The sequence below is a fragment of the Bubalus kerabau genome, chromosome 18 (assembly GCF_029407905.1).
Source record: "Bubalus kerabau isolate K-KA32 ecotype Philippines breed swamp buffalo chromosome 18, PCC_UOA_SB_1v2, whole genome shotgun sequence".
NCBI classification, from domain to species: Eukaryota; Metazoa; Chordata; class Mammalia; order Artiodactyla; family Bovidae; genus Bubalus; species Bubalus kerabau.
Window position 1 is genome coordinate 11,934,166 of NC_073641.1, and position 18,733 is coordinate 11,952,898.

Genomic DNA, 18,733 nt, shown 5'->3' on the forward strand with positions numbered 1-18,733 from the left:
AATGTCAAGGTAGGTTAGTTCATACAGCCATCAGAGACATCCCCTGAGTACTATGAACTTCTAAAACAAACTACTGCACCTTCAACCTTCTGTTAATAGCTATTTCCCACTTTCGCTATAACCTAACTGAAAATACTATGTGTTATTGAGACGATGGCTATAAGATTTCCTCAAATTGTATCTAGCAGCATTTCATAGGAGTCTTTACTCTCTTTGAAAAGAGAAATAAATGCTCATCTATTCTATCTCAATAGAGGATTGGAGTAAACCCTACAGATATTATAAAATAAAAAATAACCCATACAGGATTAATTTCCAGATCATTTTATTACCTCTTCAGAACAATCCTTGGGGGTTAGATTTTCACACCCATTTGATGCTTGGAGAAGATAAATTACTGTTGCTCTAGACTACACAACAGTAAGAGTAGACCAAGAAGCCAAACACAGTTTTCCAAATAATGGTTCCAAACTCCATACACTTTCCATTCAATTAGATTATCACTTTAAGGTCTTACTGAAAGAAGCATAACCTATAAATCTGTAAAAACAAAACCCATTTCTGGACTTTCCTACAGTGGCTAAGAATCCACCTGCCAATGCAAGGGACAGGAGTTCAATCTCTAGTCCAGGAAGATTCCACATGTCACAGAGCAGCTAAGCCCATGAGCCCCAACTACTAACCCTGCGTGCTGCAACTACTGAAGCCCGCCCGCCGAGCCTGCGCTCCACAAGAGCAGTCACCACAAAGACAAAGCCTGCACACTGCACTCAACACTAGCCCCTGTTCAACTGCAACTGGAGAAGGCCCAAGGAGAGGCAAAGACCCAGGGAAGCCAAAATAATTAATTCATTAAAAAAATAAAACAATGCAGATTCTAAGAAAAAGATTAGTCATTACAGGGAATTCCCTGGCGGTCCAGTGGTTAGGACTCGGCACATTTCACTGCCCTGGCCTGTGTTCAATCTCTGGTCACAGAACTAAGATCCCACAAGCTGCGTGGTATGATCCCCCACTCCAAAAAAAAGTAATCATTACTTAAGGATTCTTACTTGAAATAATAACCAGAAAATCCCAATGTTTCTGCTATTTTTCCACAATTACAAGTCCACAATAACTTCCAGTGTCTTGGAGGGATTTCTTCTTTATTTTTGGGCCGTGCCGTGTGGCACATGGGATCTTAGTTCCTGGACGAGGGATTGAACCCACACCCCCTACAGTGGAAGCACAGGGTCTTACCCACTGGACCACCAGGCAAGTCTTTTTTGCAGACATTTCTTAGGAATAAACTAATATATATGACAGTGAAAGCTTGTATGCAAAAAGGGACTCTGTAGTGGTGTCAAAACTATACCTATTGAAGGACAGTATATACAGAATGATAAGGAAAAAAAATGGAAAGATAGAAAAAGAAAAGGCAAAAGGAGAAAATGGAAAACAAAGAAAAGAAAAGGAAACAGAAAAAAATAGGTTTGCTTGGAGAGACACAGACTAGACTAGAAAGATACATTTAAAGTGTGGTAGTTGGTGATGGACAGGGAGGCCTGGCGTGCTGCAATTCATGGGGTCACAAAGGGTCAGACACGACTGAGCGACTGAACTGAACTGAACATTTATTGCCTTCAGGAAGAAGGATTAGGTTGTAGAAAACAAAGTCAGAAAGTTTTTCTCAGTACTTTAGTTCCTTTTGAATTTTGTACCATATGAATATCATTATTCTAAAAGAAAATCCTTTTTAATTCTAAAAACTTTAAAATCATTATACTATTTATATATCTAACACACAAAGTACAAATACATAGTGTGAGGCTTCCATATTGATTTAAATCAAGCAGCTTTTATTCTTGATGTGAGTGTAAAACTTCCTATCACGTGCAATTTAACTAAAATAGGAAGAATCCTTTGTTTCATTTCTTTTTAAATGTACCCATAACAGAATATATTCAAAACAGATGAGATGCTTACTCTCGTGTTCGGACTGGTGTCGATGATTTTTCAGTTTTCTTTTCCTGCTCCAGTGAAGAACTATCAAACACAAATAAAAACATACCTTTTAATAAACAAGTAATTTACAGTTTGTCAATTCCATCTGAGGCAAGAAGCAAACAATTTTAACTTGCAATTTTTTTATGATATACCATAACACTACCACTAATGATGGTGTGGTCCTACACTCAATTTTTCACTCAGGAACTTTTGTTATCAACATAAATAATTTGTTAGGCCTTAAGAAGGAAACACTGTTCCCTCAATTCCTCAGCAAAAGCATGAAGCAAACTCGGTGGCTTGTTTCCAACTCCTAGATGTCAAACAACTCAAAATCTCAGCTTCCGGCCCTTCCCTCAAGTAGGCCAAAGACCTGCTGAATGTGAAACAGGCCACACTGAAAATACGCCACTACTCCTACATTCACCTTCTACCCCATCAACACAACAATGAGCAGATTTACTATAATCTCTCTGCCTCCCCGGACTAACTTTGATCAAAGAAGTTTTGTTCTTGTAGGATTAGTTAATCAAATGTTGCTAAATTTAATTAGGAGGTAGGGTATAAAAGTTAGATCACCCCTTTAGACCACATTATAGTATGTAAGAAATATAAATGGCAATCCAGATTAGAGAAAAGCTGTTTAGTTGGTTTTTACTGCATCTTGGTAATATAACAAAGGAAATTTATCTTTAATCTCAGAGGTAAAGGTCATCATTTACCAACCCAAGAGGACAGTTATCTGAAATAACACTAATTTTTGTTATAAAATTCTTATCCAAATGGACATCACATGTGCTAAACATTTCATCAACATGTTTTTGGAAAACTTGAACTCTAAAAGTGATACTTAAATCACTACATACTCAAAGAAAGTAAAATAGAAATAAAGATTACTTACGTCATTGGATTGCTTTCTGGTAGATAATATATGAAGTCTCTCATAGTCATTTTGGAACGATCCGGTGGCCTCTGAGTTTCATTGACGGCATACTTGTTTTTCCATTGCTTCTAGATACACAAACACACAGACATGCGCTGTTATTTGACAAAAATACAGAAGAACTTTAGGGAAGTCCCTGGCAGTCCAGCGGTTAAGATTCCGTGCTTCCTCCACTGCAGGAGACACGGTTCAATTCCTGCTGGGGGCCAAAAAAAATACATACATTTTTAATAATTTTAAAAAGAGATTTTTAGATGTATATATTTAAGTATAAGCCCATTACTACATTCATTGCAAGTGTATTATTGAGTGTATTATTCCCGTAACAATTAAGCCTGATTTTAGGAAAAATTTTATAAACTGATCAAAAAATTGTAGCACATAAAAGCTCTCGGAGCTTATTTCCTCCTAAATAAATAGTGACAGCCACTTCATACAGTTGAGATATTTGAATGAGATAGACATAAACCACGAGGAAGGACTTCCCTGGAGGGCCAGTGGTTAGGACTCCACGCTTCACTGCCCAGAGCGAGAGTTCAATCCCTAGACAGGAAACTAAGATCCAGCAAGCCTCAAGGCGTGGCCAAAAAAAAAAAAAAAAGCACCAAGATAAGGGCCTTTCTCTTAGTTAAAAAGGGAGGCACTCTACAAACTAATAAAAGTTGACATTTGCTGGGCTTACTAATTGGTAGACACTAATCTAAATGTGTTTTACCCATATTAACTCATTTATGCTTCACAACCTTTCAATGCGGATGGATACTATTACCAGTCTATTTTACAAATGAGAAAACAGACATGGAAGCTTAAATTGTTCAACATCACATATTAATAGTAAGGGAGGACTCTAAAGTTCAGCCCTTAAGTTACATGTTTCACTACTCTGTTACATTGCACTCAGAAAAAGAATGCAGACTCTATTATAAATATACACACGTATTTCCCCCATTCATAATTTCCCATATTGTCAGTTTAGAAACGGAGAAGGCAATGGCACCCCACTCCAGTACTCCTGCCTGAAAATCCCATGGACGGAGGAGGCTGGTGGGCTGCCATCTACGGGGTCGATAAGAGTTGGACACAACTGAGCGACTTCACTTTCACTTTTCACTTTCATGCACTGGAGAAGGAAATGGCAACCCACTCCAGTGTTCTTGCCTGGAGAATCCCATGGATGGGGGAGCCTGGTGGGCTGCCGTCTATGGGGGTCGGACACGACTGAAGTGACTTAGCAGCAGCAGCAATTTAGAAAATATTACTAATTCATTTTGCTCAACTATACGTGCCATAATTCAAATGAATGTAACTCAACTGGACATCCTTGCGAAAAATCTCACTGAAGGATTAGTTTATAAATACATTTGTTTGTGTATCTGTATATGTGAGTGTGCAAATGTGAAACTTCTATCTGTGGCCTCCACCAAAAAGAATGAAAGATACAGATGAATAAAATACAGAAAAATTAATACAGGGGCAAAAATAGCTTATAACTCCATTGTGCTTCTCAATCATTTTTTTTTTTTCATCTCCAATAGTGCATTTTTTTTGTTTTTTTTTTGTTTGTTTGTTTGTTTTGTTTTTGTTTTCAATCATTCTCTTAACAAAGGGAGATACTCTATTAATACGAGGGATCTTATTTGGTTTTGTTTCTCACATCAAAATGCTATAGATGCTTGGGACTTCCCTGGTGGTCCAGTGGCTAAGACTCTGCTCCCAAGGAAGAGGGCCTGGGGTCCCATCCCTGGTCAGGAAACTAGATCCCACATGCTACAACTCAGAGTCCACATGCCGCAACTAAAGATCCCGTAAGTTGCAGCGAAGATCAAACCGAGGTTCACCACAGCCAAATTAAAAAAATTTTTTAATGTTACAGATGCTTATTTTTCCTCCAAATGACAGTCGACTAACATAAAAACAGAAACCTAGAAGGCAACAGTCAAAATTCTGATTTTTCTATCATACCTTCTCTTTCCTCAATTCTTCTTTTAACATTTCCCTCAGTTTCTGGGCTTTGTATATTCGGTATCTGTCTGAACATGGCTGTTTCTCTTTTGTTGGAACAGGGTTTGGCTGTGGAGCTTCTTGATTAACTGTAGATAAAGGATGAGGTTCTGAAGGAACACTGACACTAGGTTTGACCAGACTAGAAGTACTTGGTATTCGCTTTCTTCTCTGTGAAACAGTAGAGGAAGGCTTACTGGATTCTTCAACATCCTTCCCATCATCAGTCTTTTCAACACTGTTATTTAAAAAGAAAAAAAAAATGGCATTATGGATCTTCTTTGAAACATTCTAGTACTAGTCTGACAAAAGTCCAAAACAGCAAAGCCTTTTGGATTATTAAAATCATAATCACTTATTAAAAATCAATGACTTAAACAGAGGTTGCAATAAGGAGAAGAACATACAATCTATGGGCTCTTACAATTAGCAAAGACCCACCCAAAAAATAGGAAATATATGATAAAAAAAAAAACACATATTCCCAAAATGTCAAGCTGTATGCTTGAACTTAAACAGATCAAGACTACCGAATGAGTAATTTTGTAAATTATCAATAATCATGCATCACATGTACATTATCTCTGTGAACTTTATTAATTTAACAGCTGAAGCCCAGGAACACTGCCAACTGCAGCTGGTCTCAACACTACAGTAACTGCTATTTGTATTCCATTGTTGGGAGAAATTCTGAAAAAATTCATGTAAAAAAACTTGGAAATTACTAAGTACCAGTTTGAGATCAACAGAAGTCAGGCCAAAAAAAGGAATAAAAAATAAATTGTCACCTTCCTGTCACAACATAAAAGAAATTTATGCCATCTCACTGTTATTTAATAGGGTTGATTTTCATTGGTCCCCTCACATTTATAGTATAGAAACAGAGGTCATTATTAGCTTAACATATCTTAACTTTACTTTGTTGCCTCACCTTTAAACACCTAAAGATAGGCAACTATTCCGCATGTCCTGTGCAAGACAGTTTTTATCAGTTATCTCTAATCTCCACAATAACTCTTGAAGTGAGAGTTATCCCCACTTTGCAGATGAGTAAATTCTGCCTGAGCAAAGTCTATAAATTGTTAAAATAAGTAGAAGAATCCTGAATCCAAATGTGGTACATGATACATGCTTTTCTGTTCGGACAACAGGTTCACCATAGTTAAAGGGGCACACCCACAAATCAAAACAAGTAACCAGACTTCCTTTCCACTGACATAAATCAGCAGAATCAAAATAACACTGCTTTTCTTTTAAAAATAAGTGTTTTCAAGATTAAAAACAAAACAAAACAAAAAAACTTACCCACTTACCCCTACAATGTACTTCAAAAGGATAAAACAGTGGTAACCTAAACGCTCTAAAGAATAGTACCACGTGTCAGTTTTCCCGAAGACTGTTAGACCGGGATTCCTCCCACCACCACTTGAAGACATGGTCCTCTCCCAGAGAATCTATACCCTGTAACAAAACCCACACCTGCCACACCGTGGTCAGAGGGACCAACTGCACTTGGCAGCGTGTTCGTGGGCCTCAACTGTCAGGCTTAGTGCAAGCGAGGGAGTACTTACTTCTACGGTAAACTTTCTTTGCTCAGCTTCCAGGTGACGCGCCCAGAGAGGCAGGGGCAAATGAAAATGCTCCCCTCTGCGAGCACTTACCTGCTCTTGGGAGTCTTTTCTTGGGGCTCCGCTTCCCCGAAATCCACCGGGGGCACATCTGTGGATTCCGCCGGCTTCGGAGCAGAGGCCGCGGCAGGCTCCTGCGGCCTTGGAACCTCTTGTTCACGCTGGGAATTGGGGGCGGTGGAGGCCCTGGCGCCTGCTCCGGGCCTGACATTCGGCTTCACGCTAAGGCGTGCCCTGCGGAACATGGCGGAGCCAGGGGGCCCGGGGAGGCGGCCCCAGGGCCGCTCGCAGCCCCGAGCCCCGGCCGCTGCCCGGAGAGGGCTTTAGGAACTACGCCCTTCTCACAAAGCCACGCCACCAGCCCAGCGGCCAGCTACCGCAATTTCGCGCCCCGGCCACCGCCCGGGATCTCCCGCCGCCGCCTCTTCTTCATGACCCTGCTACACTAATAGCTAAGTTTTCTCCTATACCTTGCTCCCCCGCCCTCGGAGGGCGCCGGAACTGATTACGTCATCATCCAGCGCCGGAGAATGACGTACAGCGACCGGAGCCATGGTAACTGTCAAGCTAGGGAGCCTGGGTTACCTGGGAACCGGAAATACTGAAAGAAAGACTTGTGGCAGTGTGCTCTTCTCTCTCCAGGGGTCCTTAGGAGCCGTTCAAAAGAGAAGGAAGTAGTAAATCCCTCAGCCCACACTTTTATGGAAATTATTAAAACTGCTGGCCTTGGGACTTCCCTGATGATCCAGTGATTCCATTGCAGAGGGCACTGGTTCCATCCCTGGTTGGGCAAATAAGATCCCACCCGCCAGGTAGTGTGACCAAAAAAATTCTTTTTAAACTACTGGACATTTTTAATGAAAGTGAAGTCGCAAAGTCGTGTCCGACTCTTTGCGACCCCATGGACTGTAGCCTACCAGGCTTCTCTGTCCATGGGACTTTCCCGGCAAGGGTACTGGAGTGGGTTGCCATTTCCTTCTCCAGGGGATCTTCCCAACCCAGGAATTGAACCCGGGTCTCCCACATTGCAGGCAGATGCTTTATTCTGTGAGCCACCGGCCATTTTTAGAGGGTCCTGTAGAACACTGTCTGTTCGTCACCACGTCCTAAGGCTTAAAAATTCTAAATTGAAGGGACTGCTCTGGTGGTCCAGTGGTTAAGAATCCTTGATCCAATGCAAGGTACATGGGTCTGATCCCTAGTCCGGGAACTAAGATTCCACACGCCAAGGGGCAACTAAGCCCCTGCACCAGATCTATTGAGCCCAAACTGTAGAGCCCACAAGCTGAACTACTGAAGCCCTTGGGTCCTAGAGTCTGTGCTCAGCAACAAGAGAAACCACCACAATGAGTCCGTGCACAGTAACTAAAGTAGCCCTGCCTCACCACAACTAGAGAAAAAGCCCACCAGCTGCAACAAAGACCAGCACAGCTATATATAAATAAATAAGGTAAAAAATAAAGTTCTCAAAAAAATTCTAAATTGAGTAGAATGTAGATTAGAAATTCAAGTGTGAAGAAAGTGGTAATAGTTAATTTCCAGAAAGGGAACTGTGTTTCTGAGAAGTAAGTCATGGGAAGAACAACATTCATTGTATACCTTGTTTACTGTTAAACGTGAATATAATCTCTGTTCAAAAATTATTATAGTTAATGGGAATTCCCTGGAAGTCCAGTGGTTAGCACTCTGCACTTTCACTGCCAAGGGCCCTGGTTTCATCTCTGATCACAGAACTAAGACCCACAAACCTTGTGACACAGTCAAAAATTAAAAGAAATTTAAAAGTTACTATAGATAAACTTTGTCGATTAATGTGAGCATTCTTAATATGCTTCAAGAGGGAGCAATAGAGCAATAAGCAAGGAATACTGGGTGGGAGAAAAAAATTCAACAAGTGAACAAGATAATTTAAGAATTATTAAATGCCATGAAAGAAATTTAAAGGAAATTATGACAGAGGTTAATGGGAGGCTGGCTTACCTTATGCAGGGTGGTTAGGGAAGTACTCTATGATGAGAGGGAAAATGTCCAGAGAACAGACTGACTCTGTAGATTGTGGGCCTGTGTTCGAACTGGTTATACAAGTCCCCTGACTCATAGGTGGAAAACAAAGACCTGACTTCCTTCTTAGAAGGAGAAGAAAATTCTATAAGAACATCTTACTACATTAAGAACAAAATGTCAAAGGAATAAAATCCTGAACTGATTAAAGAGATTGCTAGTTCATCCAGAAACAGAAAGAAAAGAGACAAGTGTTTTTAAGAGTAGGAAAACAAGGCTGAAAAATCAGAAGAGATTCCTTTAAGACTGGGAAGGAAACGAAGGTCTGATATGGTCTCCCTCCAGTACTCTGGAGAGGGAACAAGACCTCAAACACACCTAAGAGAGCTCAGTTCATTTCAGTCCAGTCGCTCAGTTGTGTCTGATTCTTTGCAACCCCATGAATCGCAGCATGCCAGGCCTCCCTGTCCATCACCAACTCCCGGAGTTCACCCAAACCCACGTCCATCGAGTCAGTGATGCCATCCAGCCATCTCATCCTTGTCGTCCCCTTCTCCTACTGCCCCCAGTCCCTCCCAGCATCAGAGTCTTTTCCAATTAGTCAACTCTTCGCATGAGGTGGCCAAAGTACTGGAGTTTCAGCTTTAGCATCATTCCTTCCAAAGAAATCCCAGGGCTGATCTCCTTCAGAATGGACTGGTTGGATCTCCTTGCAGTCCAAGGGACTCTCAAGAGTCTTCTCCAACACCACAGTTCAAAAGCATCAATTCTTCGGCGCTCAGCCTTCTTCACAGTCCAACTCTCACATCCATACATGACCACTGGAAAAACCATAGCCTTGACTAGACGGACCTTTGTTGGCAAAATAATGTCTCTGATTCTTAATATGCTATCTAGGTTGGTCGTAACTTTCCTTCCAAGGAGTAAGCGTCTTTTAATTTCATGGCTGCAGTCACCATCTGCAGTGATTTTGGAGCCCAAAATAATAAAGTCTGACACTGTTTCCACTATTTCCCCATCTATTTCCCATGAAGTGATGGAACCAGATGCCATGATCTTTGTTTTCTGAATGTTGAGCTTTAAGCCAACTTTTTCACTCTCCACTTTCACTTTCATCAAGAGGCTTTCTAGTTCCTCTTCACTTTCTGCCATAAGGGTGGTGTCATCTGCATATCTGAAGTTATTGATATTTCTCCCAGCAATCTTGATTCCAGCTTGTGCTTCTTCCAGCCCAGCATTTCTCATGATGTACTCTGCATAGAAATCAAATTAGCAGGGTGACAATATACAGCCTTGACATACTCCTTTTCCTATTTGGAACCAGTCTGTTGTTCCATGTCCAGTTCTAACTGTTGCTTTCTGACCTGCATACAAATTTCTCAAGAGGCAGGTCAGGTGGTCTGGTATTCCCATCTCTTTCAGAATTTTCCACAGATATTAAGAAGAGGTGGCAAGAATACACAGAAGAACTGTACAAAAAAGATCTTCAAGACCCAGATAATCACGATGGTGTGATCACTGACCTAGAGCCAGACATCCTGGAATGTGAAGTCAAGTAGGCCTTAGAAAGCATCAGTACGAACAAAGCTAGTGGAGGTGATGGAATTCCAGTTGAGCTATTTCAAATCCTGAAAGATGATGCTGTGAAAGTGCTGTACTCAATATGCCAGCAAATTTGGAAAACTCAGCAGTGGCCACAGGACTGGAAAAGGTCAGTTTTCATTCCAATCCCAAAGAAAGGCAATGCCAAAGAATGCTCAAACTACCGCACAATTGCACTCATCTCACACGCTAGTAAAGTAATGCTCAAAATTCTCCAAGCCAGGCTTCAGCAATATGTGAACCGTGAACTTCCTGATGTTCAAGCTGGTTTTAGAAAAGGCAGAGGAACCAGAGATCAAATTGCCAACATCTGCTGGATCACCGAAAAAGCAAGAGAGTTCCAGAAAAACATCTATTTCTGCTTTATTGACTATGCCAAAGCCTTTGACTGTATGGATCACAATAAACTGTGGAAAATCCTGAAAGACAGCTCAAGGACTTGACAAAAATAACCCCTGCTGAAGATATCTCAAACATCTTAGAGCTACTGCCAGAACCATACAGCTTTGGACAGCATATTCTGGTATACACTGAAGACACCAGACCTTTCCCCAAATGTTCTGTTTCACCTAAGAGTCTATGGTATTCACACAATTCTGCAGGTAAAGAAGTAAAAAATGACTAGAATTTAATTTCCTATTTGTAAAGGGATGGGACTAGAGTCAAGATTCAATTTTACTATTTAAGATAAAATCATAAGATATTTTTACATATCAAAGTTGGTATAGGCTTAACAGTATTATAATTTTAAAAGTCTCCAGGTTTGTCTGGCAGACACACATATTACTTGTATACATAGTATATATCATGTGTATCCCTGCAACTCAAAAACTATAGTTGTAGCTACAAAGAAAAAACTCAATTAGACTCTTAAGACCACACACAGAAACAACTCTACCACTTAACTTTAATCCCAAACTCCCCTCCCTTCCTCTTTAGATGATCTCTTTATCTCTATAAAGTGGCAGAAAAATCAATCTTTCCCCCTGCTCAAGTTACTGCAGAAGAGGACTCTTTAGTGGAAACAGACACCTGGCCTGTGAGGAGTACTGAGGAGGACGAGTGGGATTCAGGGACAATGGTAAGCAGGAAAGGCTCTGGGAGGTTGAAAGAATGATGACAAATATAACTAACATGTGAGTGCATTCCTGTGCTGGGCACTGAGCACTTCACATATACTCATTCGATGAGTGAAGGAGGTACAATTACCTCCCCAATTTTTAGGTAAGAAAGCTTTAATGCAATGAAATGACATTCCCAAGTTCACACACCTACTCATTGGGAAAGCTGGGCTTTCAATATCCAGACATTCCACATCCAGAACCCTCAGGTAGTTTTTATGAGGTGAAATAAAAATTGTTGAAGCTTGGTCATATATACTTAGAGGTCCATCACGGTATGTTCTATACTTTTGTATATATATGAAACCTTCCTAATTAAAAACTTAAAAAAAAAATAGGGCGATTTTAGGATGTCCAGATAAACTCTACACATTTCTCAGTTTGTAATAGAGGAATAAACAAAGAAAATAAGCACCAAGCATCCATGTCTGTTTCTAGCAATGGCAAATGCTCCACGGCTTTTATGTAAGTTTAGGTTCAGTTCAGTCGCTTAGTTGTGTCCAACTCTTTGCAACCCCATGGACTGCAACACGCCAGGCTTCCCTGTCCATCACCAACTCCCAGAGTTTACCCAAACTTATGTCCATTGAGTCGGTGATCCTCTGTCTTCCCCTTCTCTTTTCCAGCATCAGGGTCTTTTCAAATGAGTCAGTTCTTCGAATCAGGTGACCAAAGTATTAAGAGTTTCAGCTTCAACATCAGTCCTTCCAATGAACACTCAGGACTGATCTCCTTCAGAATGGACTGGTTGGATCTCCTTGCAGTCCAAGTGACAGTCAAAAGTCTTCTCCAACACCACAGTTCAAAAGCATCAATTCTTTGGTGCTCAGCTTTCTTTATAGTCCAACTCTCACATCCATACATGACTACTGGAAAAACCATAGTCTTGACTAGATGAACCTTTGTTGGCAAAGCAATGTCTCTGCTTTTTAATATGCTGTCTAGGTTGGTCATAACTTTCATTCTTGGCTATTTTGAATTCGTGATAAGACTGCATTCCCTAGCACTCTCTCCCCATCACACAACCCAAGCAACAGATCCACAGAACTCTAAAGTACTATCCACCGTGACAAGCGCACTGGGATCAAATGGGAAATGAAGAGACTTGAGAGTCCTTTTTAAATTTGAATCTCACTTCTACCAGTCCCTACTTATTAGGTCTGTGCTTCTGGTCTCAGAGTCTCAGGCTCCTCTTTCCTAAAATGAGAATTAAACCTACCTTGGGCTTGCCTGGTGGCTCAGATGGTAAAGAATCCGCCTGCAATGTTGGGAGACCTGGATTTGATCCCTGGGTTGGGAAGAACCCCTGGAGGAGGGCATGGCAACCCACTCCAGTGTTCTTGCCCGGAGAATCCCATGGCGGTCCCTGAGGTCGCAGAGTCGGACACGACTGAACAACTAAGCACAGCACAGCAGAAGCCTACCTTGGGGCTTGGTGCGTGAATAAAGAAGGAAAATATGTAAAGGGCCAACATTGCCTTTCACAATTAACCTTCAACCTGTTCTGTCCCCCTTTTCTCCGTTCGGCCTCTACAATGGGATGCGGGAAACAACAAAAAAACTAACGTTCTTTGTCGAAAAAGTTATAGATACTGTTATGTTTACGTCTTTACCAAAAATATGGGGGCTAGTGAAGCCCCACTGCCCTGGATACAGAGGGGAAAATCCCCAAACGCCTATACCTTTCTCAGACTCAAGGACCCGCTTTCAGGACACTACCAAACTTGCACGGCCAAAGAGAAGCCTGAGACCAACCTATGGCGCTACTCCTGCAGCTGCGGCTTCGGAGCCCCAGCAGAGCACAGCCCCGCCCTCCTGGCCGCGCACGCGCAGTCGCTCGCCGGCCACGCCGGCGGCTGTTGTCGGGTCTCGGTGGGCGGGGCCGCCGGCAGAGCCCAGGCGTATCCCGGCGCGGGGCCGGCGAGGGCTCAGTCTTCCAGATCAACGGGTGGGGACGGCGGCTGAGCGTGCGAGCGAGTCGTTGCTTTTCCGAGTCGCTCTCTTCCAGGCTCGGTCCGGTTGTCATCATGGCCCGTGAGTGTGCGGACGTGTAGGAAAAGCGGCGGGGAGTGTCCTGCGAGGAAGTCGAGCTCCGCGGCGTGGCGGGCGAGGAGGCAGGGGCGGGCTGGTGAAACCCCTTCGGTCTAGCAGCTACGCGGACCAGATTTTTAGTCCGCGGAGGGAGAGGGGCGATTGAGTCTGGTCCGGCCTGAAAGGTCCGGCAGGTTAGGTGTCTGTCTCACAGGTGCGAGTGGACACGTAAGGAACCCCTCCCCGGAGGTGAGGTGTGTGGAGATCCCAGGGATCGAGGTCCTAGGTCTGGAGGTGGTTTATGCTGGTACTTAACTACTTAAAGTCCTGAGGCCTAATGAGCACTGGGTCTCCTCTTTAGGTCTTTGTTTGGCCCTGGAAGGTACTGTCTTGAAAGCAGCTGTATTTGCTCGCTTAACGGTTGAATGACAATGGGCCAACTTATGCGAGGGCTTCTCTGGTGACTCAGTGGTAAAGAACCCGCCTGCCAATACAGGAGATACAGGCTCGATCCCTGGGTCTGGAAGATCCCCTGGAGAAGGAAATGGCAACCCACTCCAGTATTCTTGCCTGGGAAATCCCATGAACAGAGGAGTCTGGCGGGCTACAGTCGTCGCAAAAGAGTTGGACACAACTGAGCGACTAAAAACAACAAAATGTGTGCGAGATATGATCTGTGGTATGGATCTTTCTCTCTTCATCTCAAAAAGCCAGACCTTATTTTAGGATACTGGCCCATATAGACAGACCATTGGAATGCCTCTTTTAAGAGGTCCGGTATTTATAGTCAGGGAGCACCTTAACGGGTACCATAATATTATTAAGACCTTAAGTATTTACCTTTAAGCTTCCTTCTTGTCGTCAGATCCTTAAACACCTTTCCATGCAGTACTCTGCTGGCTCGTGTCTTCAAAGGCAAACTTCAAATCCTTTTAAATAAGAACCCTAGAATGGAATTATCAATTTTGGAGATGGAAAAATAACATGGCTGTTTCTCTTTGTAGGTGGAAATCAACGAGAACTTGCCCGCCAGAAGAACATGAAGAAATCCCAGGAAATTAGTAAGGGAAAAAGAAAAGAGGATAGCCTGACTACCTCTCAGAGGAAGCAGCGGTAAGTGATAGTGAAGGAATTCTAAAGTCACAGAAGTTTTTCATTTTGAAGAATGGAAAGCAGTTTTGAAGTCCTTAGTAGAATGAGGTCTGACCTGCAGGAACAGGTAACAGCTGCCTATGGGTTATGTGCCAGTCATACTAAAACTATGTGGGGTAGTCATTATCCCAACTCATGGATGAAGAATTTGCAGCTCTCAAGCTATAATTTGTCTTGCAGAGAATTTCATTCAACTCCACAACAACCGTAAGAATTTCATTTAGCTTCTGTGTGCAAAGCATTGTTAGGTGCTAAGGATAAACATTTTCAAAGCAGACAACCTACCTATACTTGTCTGTATGACACACCAATTATATTGATAACTCTTTTGAAAAAGACACAAAGTATATGTAGTTATATCTTCAGAAGCCACTGAATTGGAGAGAATGCAGATGTACAGCCTTGATATATGACTATAAATGACAAATAATATAAAGTTGCTACAGAAATACTTTACAGCTTAAGGGTTTTTTAGGAAAATCATTCATTTTTCTAAAAAAAAAGTTAGCAAAATTTAATTTTTTTCTAAAATCAAATTTTGTTGTCCATGTGGAACTTGGAGATCAGGTCAATAATTGATGACACAGGCTTCATTTTTATGGCTTCTCTGTGGTCCTCAAGCCTGGCTACACATTAGAACCACCTGGGAAACCTTGACGTCTGCTCAAACCTATGCCTTACACCCAGTCCTGATTTAATTGGTCTGGGGTTGGACATTAAAAGGTGCTTTAGGGAGACTTCCCTGGTGGTCCAGTGGCTAAGACTCTGTGCTGGTCCTGGAATTAAGATCCCATATGCCACCATGCAACATAGCCCCCCAAAAGGTGCTCTAGGTAGTACGTTTTATTATACTTAAGTTAAACCTGACTTTAAAAGTTCCCTAGGTGATTCTGATACACAGCCCATGAGGTTGAATCCCTTAGTTACCACTTCACACTTTCTGTGACATTTATTGTTAAAGTGATAAGCTTTGCTTTAAATTTGCTTAGATAGGAGTAGAGGTGAACTAATCAGGGGAGTGGTACAGGTCAGTAACCCTGAAATCATATTTTTGTTGGGAAGCCTAGTTCAGCGTGGCTTAGTGATAGCCACTGCTTAATGACTGCCCACTATTTACAAAGCTCTGTGCTAGGCGCTCTGTATCAACCTCTATTCATCACAACCCTGAGAAGCAGTATTAGGCTCAGTGCGTGCAGTGAGAGAGGGAGGCTCTGAACTTCAGTAACACTGCTAGTGTCATACAGCAAACGCAGCAGGGTTTGGTTACAAACAGAAAAGTAACTGTTTTTATTCAGGATACCTCATTTTTGGGGGTAACTGTCTTGTTTTTCCTTCCTTCTCATTCTTTATGTTTGCTATTGGCTTTACAGAAATGTCTTAATGACGTGGACAGAGCTACTCATCCTGAATTAAAGCCTAATATGAAATATGCAGTGACAATATAGAAAAGAGCCTAGACTTTGAAACTGGACAAACCTTGGTTTTTATGTGATTTGAGGCAGATGAGTTAGCTCTAAGCCTTTAACTTTTTAACCTGAAACATAAAGACAATAACTCAAAGTTGTGGGATTTAATTCAGAGCCAGCAAAGTGCCTGGCACATTGGAGCTGATCAATATATAGTGGTGTAATATGTTTTTAATATGGGTTCATGGACCATCCAGCCCAGGTAGTTTGGTCTTAGTTCTTAGTACTTGCAGGTTCAACCAGAGACACAAAGGGTTAAGAAAATGCCCTGAATATCCTGTTTGAGTGTAATCCATTTTTCATCACTAGCTCTTTGGCTTTTGGCTTGTAAGAAACTGAATTGCTTAATATAATGACATCTATGTCCTAATCCTGGGTATCATTTAAGATACCTAGAACACTTCTGAAATGCCCCTTTCATGAAGAAATTTAGAGTGAATTAACTGTGTTGACAACCAAGAATAATTGCCATTATTTCTGCATATAACTGCCTCATGTCAAATGATGTGTATATGTGTGGTATATATGAAACATAAGGGCACACACACATACCTGAACACAAATTGTATTCAAAATAAGACCTGACTTCAAAGCATTTCCGTTCTTTGCCTTCCCATTCATTCCATCTCCATCCATGAAAACGGAAAGACATGAAATTGTATATCTTCTTTTAAATTGTCTTCTATGATACTGAATGGATTATTATAGAATACAAAGGAGAACATAATTTTTCTGTAACGACTTACAGCCTTTTTCCCCGTTATAGGGACTCTGAGATCATGCAACAAAAGCAGAAGGCAGCCAATGAGAGGAAGTCTATGCAAACAAGAGAGAAATAATGACTATCTGGAAAACCTGGGTGCTACTGCTAACTAGGTGTATCATAAGCTCTATGATCAAGATTTTGTAGAGTGAACAGTCAGTACATATGTTATATCCTTATAAAACTATTTTAAACTTTTCCTTTCAACCTGATTTAGTGTGATGTTTCAGAACCATTCTTTAAAGAATAAAATACTAACCATGCATATGACATATTGGTGAACATTATTTTTTTTATCAGCAGTCAGCATTTATATAATTTATTAGAAAGGTAATATGATCAGGTAATAGGATCGTGTATACAAATCTAGAATCTTTGCCATAAACTTTGTTAAAGTAGATCTTTAAAGTCTACTTTATAATATATAATAGTATAATAGTTTATATATAGCATATACTAATATAACATATATAACATAGTATAGCAGAATTTAAGATACATTTATCTATTTTTGCTTTGTAGTCAACTAGTTTGCTTGAAGAATTTACAAAATAGTGCAAACCACTTGGAACAACAACTAAAAGAAGGTAAACTAAATGAAGTCTCAGTAAGAACTCACTTACAGCTTTAAAATTTTCTGAAATAAGTGCCTTTCTTAATAGGCTTTATTTTTTTAGAGCAAAATTAGGGTCACAGCAAAATTTATTAGATTTCTGGTATACCCCCTGGCCTTACTCATGCATAGCCTCCCCATGATGAACATCCCCAGCCAGAGTGGTACCTTTGTTATAACTAATGAACCTACATTGACACATCATTATCACCCAAAGTACATAGTTTACATTAGGATTCACTCTTAGTGTTCTAAGAGTGCCTCTTTTTTTATGGATATGTTAATATTTTTTATTGCAGTCTAATTGTTTACACATGTAAGTGAAACTATATGGTATTTGTCTTTGACTTACTTCACTAAGCATAATTCCCACCATTGCAAATGTTGCAAATGGCAAAATTTCATTTTTTTTAAATTGCTGAGTAACATTTGTGTGTATGTGTGAATCTGCACACACATATATACCACATCTTCTTTATCCATTCATCTGTTGATTGGACACTAGATTGCTTCCATATCTTAGCTATTGTAAATAATGCTGCTGTGCACATTGGGGTGCATGCATCTTTTCAAATTAGTGTTTTCATTTTCTTCAGATACTCTAAAGAGTGTTATTGCTGGGTCATATGGTGGGTCTATTTTTCGTGTTTTAAGGATCCTCCATGCTGTTTTCCAGAGTGGCTACATCAATTGACACACCCACCAACGGTGTACAAGTGTTTCCTTTTCTCCACAGCCTATGTTTTTGATATATTTTATATCTTTTTATTTTATGTATTACTTAGCATCTAATTGTAGTTTTAGTTGCTTTTGTCTTTTAACCTTAATACTAGCTTTTTACTGGCTGATCCACTGCCTTTATTATCTATATTTGCCAATTTTAATCTGTTCTGAGACTCTTCAAAAATTTGTAACTTGATTTTAAATTTGGAAATACATTAACTTAGAGAAACTGATGTTTGAAACCTCATTCTATTCTGAAGTAAACATGCATATTTATTGCAAGAAGAATAAAAATATCATGAAGTGATGAATAACTTTAAAGTATTACTCAACATATTTGATTTTTCACATCATACAATTCAGGTTTTTACCAATCATCTATTACATCTACCACTACATGAATGGACAGATCTTGAAGAGTTCACCTAACATCTTAATGATGGTTCTAGTGATCTTGTGATAGGTCACTTACCAATGGTACCAACCATAAACAGGATGGAATCCTAAGTGTCTCTAATACGAATAGGGCAAACATGTTTTTAGCTTGAGTTATCTTCATATTAACACAGATTTTCAGTTAAAATAAAGCTGTGTTCTATTGTGGGGGTTACCTTTCATCTTCAAAACTTTATATGATGGTGGAACTTCCCTAGTGGTCCAGTGGTTAGAGGTCTGCACTTCCAATGCCAGGGGCATGGGTTTG

The 18,733-nt window shown here is 40.8% G+C and overlaps 2 protein-coding genes across 3 annotated transcripts in view; one reads left to right on the plus strand and one right to left on the minus strand.

Annotated features, from left to right (window-relative positions):
- BDP1 (B double prime 1, subunit of RNA polymerase III transcription initiation factor IIIB) overlaps positions 1–7,118 on the minus strand; it is an 83,757-nt gene extending 76,639 nt beyond the window's left edge. Inside the window, exons 1-4 of one of the 2 annotated variants that reach the window (XM_055555017.1) lie at positions 6,592–7,118; positions 4,892–5,168; positions 2,888–2,997; positions 1,966–2,025 (exon numbers count right to left, since the gene is read on the minus strand). In XM_055555017.1, coding sequence (XP_055410992.1) covers positions 1,966–2,025; positions 2,888–2,997; positions 4,892–5,168; positions 6,592–6,803 — 659 coding nt within the window. In that variant the 5' untranslated portion in view covers positions 6,804–7,118. Of the gene's footprint in view, positions 1–1,965; positions 2,026–2,887; positions 2,998–4,891; positions 5,169–6,235; positions 6,407–6,591 lie in introns of those variants that run through there. The other variant, XM_055555018.1, reaches the window with a different exon arrangement.
- A 6,033-nt stretch (positions 7,119–13,151) lies between these two features.
- On the plus strand, positions 13,152–16,964 carry SERF1B (small EDRK-rich factor 1B). Its single transcript, XM_055555019.1, has 3 exons — positions 13,152–13,316; positions 14,318–14,426; positions 16,698–16,964. Exons 1-3 carry the CDS (start codon positions 13,310–13,312, stop codon positions 16,768–16,770), a joined length of 189 nt encoding a protein of 62 aa, XP_055410994.1. The 5' UTR covers positions 13,152–13,309; the 3' UTR covers positions 16,771–16,964.
- The last annotated feature ends 1,769 nt before the right edge of the window (positions 16,965–18,733 follow it).

Excerpts from the sequence above, each read along its gene's own strand:
- SERF1B (XM_055555019.1), top strand. Across the intron at positions 14,427-16,697 it reads ACCTCTCAGAGGAAGCAGCG|GGACTCTGAGATCATGCAAC; the intron begins GTAAGTGATAGT and ends TCCCCGTTATAG.